General features: G+C 34.8%; 1 protein-coding gene across 1 annotated transcript; it reads right to left on the minus strand.

Annotated features, from left to right (window-relative positions):
* Window positions 1-691: 691 nt before the first annotated feature.
* LOC118741990 (merozoite surface antigen 2-like) lies at window positions 692-2,472 on the minus strand. The gene is made up of 2 exons (XM_036473955.1): window positions 2,244-2,472; window positions 692-1,017 (listed from the first exon to the last, which is right to left on the minus strand). The coding sequence occupies exons 1-2, from the start codon at window positions 2,470-2,472 to the stop codon at window positions 692-694; spliced, it is 555 nt and encodes a 184-aa protein (XP_036329848.1).
* Between the last annotated feature and the right edge of the window lie 2,852 nt (window positions 2,473-5,324).

The raw sequence follows: 5,324 nt of genomic DNA on the forward strand, positions 1-5,324 counted from the left end.
TTTCTCCAAATAAAATATTTTATTAAGTAGCTTCTTATTATATATTTTTTTAAGATATTTCTCCCACGTTTTCTATTAGGTTTTTTTTTTTAAATTTATTAAACTATTATTCCCTTCAAAAACATAAAAATTACCTGACATGAAAATATTAGTCGTGCTACATAGTTTTAACATAAAGTGTACACGACTTTGTAAACGTAAATATATACATACATAGCAAGCAATCACCAGCTGTCAGTGCGTATAAGCAATTACCAATTGTCACTAATTAATTCGCGCGCAGAAAGAGGACAAAGAAAAGCAAATGCGCACGCACACGCTCTCCCAAATGCCAACACAAGGCAATACAAAAGACTTAAGCTACGAACTTGCAAAAGATGTCACCGCGTAACTAGTAAGTGGAAAACAACAATGATAAAAATGCCGAAAAACATGTTGTCACGACTTCTTCCACTACTTTTTCGGCATGGTTGACATGCAAAGTAATGCACACCCCACCTTGCCTCCCCAACACGCTGCCCCCTTAAACCAAGTGACACACTGCCAACCTTAAAAGTAAATATCACGCCTTCAATCGCGGCCACCACTTGTTATTGATTTTTTGTGTTGTTGGATTTTTCATTATTTTTTTTTGTTGTTGTTGTTATGCCACACTGACCGCTACGGCTACTGTGGCACTGCTTCCTGCTGGCTACAATTGCTGCTGTTGTTGCTGTTGGTGGTTGGACTTGTAGCGGCGTTGTTGCGTGCCGTCTCGTGCACTACTCAACCGCTGCGTCGTCGGTGCGCGCTGATCTTCTTCAACCTTACGGTAAATTTCAATTTGATTTGAACAAATCGACACGATTTGCATTGCCACATTCGATCGCATGCCACATTTCTTTCGCCTTTCTTTCAGTTCGTGCGCGCGGGGTGGCTTACGAACGCTTTCGCCTTTGAGTGGCCGCTGGCTGGTTGGTTGGCTGGTTGACTGGCTGGCTGGCTGGCTGGCGTGCAAAGCGCTACTGCCATTTTCGCCTATAGCATTGTTTATACATATTTATTCATTTACTTAACTCGGTTTTTTTTTTTGCTTTCAGTTTGCCTTCGATTTGTTTTCGACAATCAATTTGATAAAGGGGTAAATCCCATATATCAGCCATGCCCAGTTGATGTGTGTGCGTGCGTGCGTGCGCGGCACATTTCAATGCTCACTCGTCGACTTGTCGCTGACTGCGCTGCTGTGGCGTTGCGCTTAATTTCACCAAACATGCAAAGTCACACCAAAAACTTATCAGCAAACTAAACTATTTACAACAACACTTTTCACATGCCTTCACTTCACCTGAGCTAGCTGGTTGGTACTGGCGTTGTCACTTTGCCGCCATATTTGGCCAAATTCAAGTGCCATTAACATATTTCCGTATTGTTGCCGCAGCAGTGGTCGCTTGGCATTTGCACGCATTTGTGTTCACTTGTAAATTTGTCACTGCCTCGCCGCATTGCACTGCTGCCATTTCTTAACCATTTGTACCATTTACCTTGGCATTTGGCTTACCGCAGCACTGCTGCTCGCTTTGCTGTGTGTGCAAATGTGTATCATCCTTTACTTACTTTCGTCGGCTACTTGCCTTTGCATAAGTGGCAAAGAAATTTGTCAAGTGCCCTTGTAGTTAAAATTGCTCTCTTTTTTTGACTTTTCTTCTCTTACCTCCTTAAAATTGGTTCACATAACAACAAGTCACTACTTCACTTACTTACTTATATAACAGTGGCAACCTGTCGACAATTGTTGTTACTTTAATTGGTTTATTGCCCACTTTTTTGTGCTTACTTAATTCGATATAACCTTTGGCAAGTGTGAAATGTTAACCACTTTTCGATTGCCACCACTCGACAGTGTGAAGTTATTAACCCAGTAAACAAATTGCTGACATTGGCGTTGTGCTCATTAGGGACACTCTTTATTTGGCTTCGTTTGTTTTTACTCTTTTCATTTTTTTTATCGTGTTTTTGTGTATTCACGTGTATGTACTACGTGTACACAACATTCGGCTGCTATTCTAGTGTCTTAGTTAGCTTAAAAAAAATAATCGCTTTGCATTTGACTTTTTGGTTAAATAAAATACGTTTATATGGATTTAAGTCTTTGGATTTTGTTGTCATCACATAGTAAAAAGGCAACAATCAAATAACGGTATTGCTATTTTGATTAAAAGCTTGCTATGCATCAAAATAATCATGGTCATTGCCATTACAATTACCATTACTATTACCCTTGCCATAGCCATTACCATTGCCATTGCAATTACCGTTACGACTACCATTACTACTACTATTACCCTTACCCTTACCATCACCATTACCAATACCATGACCATTGACATTACCATTATCATTACTATTGCAATTACCATTACTATAAGCATTACCATTAGCGTTAATATTGCCATTGCCTACTATTATCATTTCCAATGCCATTGCCATTACCATTACTATTACTATTACAGATAATTGTTACCATTACGACAATAATTACCATTACCAATAATATTACCATTACCATTACTATTATCTCATCATTATCACTAATATTACCAGTATAACTACCATTACCAGTATAATTACCATTAACATCGCCATTACCATCTCAATTACCAATGTCATTACCATTACCAAAAATATTACCATTACCATCACCATTCCAATTACTTCATCATTATAATAACCAATACCATTACTGCTACCACAGTATTAAAATAAACTTGTTTCATATGGTAAAAGAAATATACCTTGAAACAGACCTGTTAAATTATGATTAATAATCATAATTAGTATTGATTAAAGCACGTTTTTTTTGGGTAACCGTTTAATGATTAAATACCATTATTTTCACCTTTTTAATGATTAATAACTAATTACTTTCAAAAAAGAAAATTAATTAATTAATTAATTCAAATAATTAAAAAAAAATTATTTGATTAAATTTGATTATTTTTTATTATTTTTGTAATGACTACTAATCATGATTATTTTTGATCATTTTTAATTATAATTGATTATTAACTGCTGGCTTATATAAGAAAACTAAAATATTTATTAAAATTAAATAATGCATAAATTTTTAATGATTACCAATCGTAATGGAAATTTAACAGCTCTGCTTTGAAATTAACTTCGTGAAAATATTCCAACTTCCATTTCATAGGTTCGAGGAAAAAAGAGTTGGTCTGTCCACACTGGTTGAAAGTTATGAATTTATAAGTGTAAAGGAGGGAAAAGTGAAATCAGTGATTTTTTGAACGAAGGATATATTTTACGCCAAAAAAGCATTTAATTTCACAACATAGTCTCCTTTTAGCTCGATGCATTTGGTCCGGCGTTTTTTTCAAATTTATTATATATAGGAAAAGTATACATTTAAGAAATCTAATTTTATAAATCTCAATTAATGTATACCAAAATCCAATGCAAATTCTCGGCCCATTCCTAAAGAAAGCAACCAGCTGAAATGAAATTTCTATTCGCACTTTTTTTTTTTTACATATCGGTGTTTGTTATTTATTCAACTCTTTTAAAGGTCGTTGCCATGTACCGTGAGTTTTGATTTCAATTTTCAATTCCGGTTAAGTATAATACCTACATACTTTTTTTCTCAAAATTGCAATTGCATTGCAACAAAGTTTGGTGTGTACTAATACTCGAAAATTTATTCACTTTCTCTAACAAAAATGAATTCAAACTTTCTGCTCATTAAATCAGTAACGCCTAATAGTGCATTTCATAAGTGTCAAAAATGTCACTAAAAAGCGACATTTTATACATACACACATAGCTATAAGGTAAGCGCATATATCTACATACATATATATTTTAGCATGTTTGTATGTAAGTACGAAAGTACTGGATATTGTGAAGATTGCAATCGAATGCAATATTTCGTATTAAATTGGCAAAGCAAGATGCGCCAAGAAGCCGCGCCCAATTAGCGAAATTCAAATTTGCACACAAATATGCATAATGCATATACATACATACATATATAGGTAAAAAACTTGTAGTGATACAACAATTTTGTATTCATACAAGCTAGAGAGTAAACTAACGAGTGGAAATACATATTAATTTTTCCTAAATTAAAGAAGCTTGTACTGTATTCACAGAGGAAATCGAAAAATCCAAAAAAATTATCACCAAAATCGTTTTAGAGGACAGAGGTGACATGATTCGTTAATATTTATGAAGCTTTCTTAATTTCATTAATAAAAGAACGACGCCTGATATGGCTGGTTTTTAAGTGAGCCATGAGCGGTAACATTACAATGAATATAAAGCTTGTGGAGTAGTGCCTGTCGCACTCACAGACTTACTGCTAAAAGAAATTTAAGTAGCACGTTACTAAATTTTTACCTTAGTTAGCTTCCCAGCTATTCACTGCCTACAGCGCTGTCCAACTTTAAAAATCAAGCTAAATGGCATAATTCATTAAACTCAGCTTGATTCATTGAGTCAACTCACCAAAATTTACTGTGTTACCTAGATCTGTAGTTGGAGTTCACTTTCGGACTTCACGATTGAAAGCCTGGTATCATAATTCATGAAAAAATCCATCAAGTGCTTGGGCTGTGAACTTTTGGGTGGAAGATTTCATTAAGCACATTTTCATTAAACAGGCTGTTTGAGTTCGAAAAAAGGTCGGGATAATGTAGAAAATTACGGATTCGTGTAGGGGTAGTTATATTTTCCTTGACATATTTTCCTTTTGATTATATAACCATCAGCCGAACTCTTGATAACAACAGTCCATCTACATAATCTTACTAAGCTTAACCTTTTATTATTGTTGTGGATCTATAGTACACAGCAAACCTCGACTACTAAATATTATTATTACTGGAACTTTCATATGAAAGCTCAACGAAATTGAGGGAAGTGATTTCTGCGCTTGAACAGCTGATGGATAAATTTAGTGAAAATATTGATACCACACGGGATGAAACATTCATCATCAATGCCATAGAAACATTCGATTTCGTCACTCTTTTGTTATTTTTTGGGCCGAAATTCTATCGTCTTTGGATAATTGCAAATTTTGACAGACAACCTGAATGATGGGAGAACTGTTGCAATTAGTGGATAATGCTCCGTCAATAGAACCGGGAAAGAGCAATTGAAAGGCTCTATAAGATAGCTCTGCTCATATTTATGTCAGATAAGCATCCTTTGCATGATTTACACGTACGGCACCTCACATTAGGAATGGAAAATCAAAAAAAATTCATTTTTTATTGATGATTTCTATGTAAAAGGAACTGATCTTTCGATTGAGATAACTAAAAATAATA

Source organism: Rhagoletis pomonella, unplaced genomic scaffold (assembly GCF_013731165.1).
Source record: "Rhagoletis pomonella isolate Grant_MI unplaced genomic scaffold, Rhpom_1.0 Rhpom_scaffold_00006, whole genome shotgun sequence".
NCBI classification, from domain to species: Eukaryota; Metazoa; Arthropoda; class Insecta; order Diptera; family Tephritidae; genus Rhagoletis; species Rhagoletis pomonella.

Excerpts from the sequence above, each read along its gene's own strand:
- LOC118741990 (XM_036473955.1), bottom strand. The coding sequence starts at position 2,472 with ATGGTAATGGCAATGGCATTGGAAATGATAATAGTAGGCAATGGCAAT. Across the intron at positions 1,018-2,243 it reads TGGCAAGGGTAATAGTAATG|GCGAAAATGGCAGTAGCGCT; the intron begins GTAATTGTAATG and ends ACAATGCTATAG.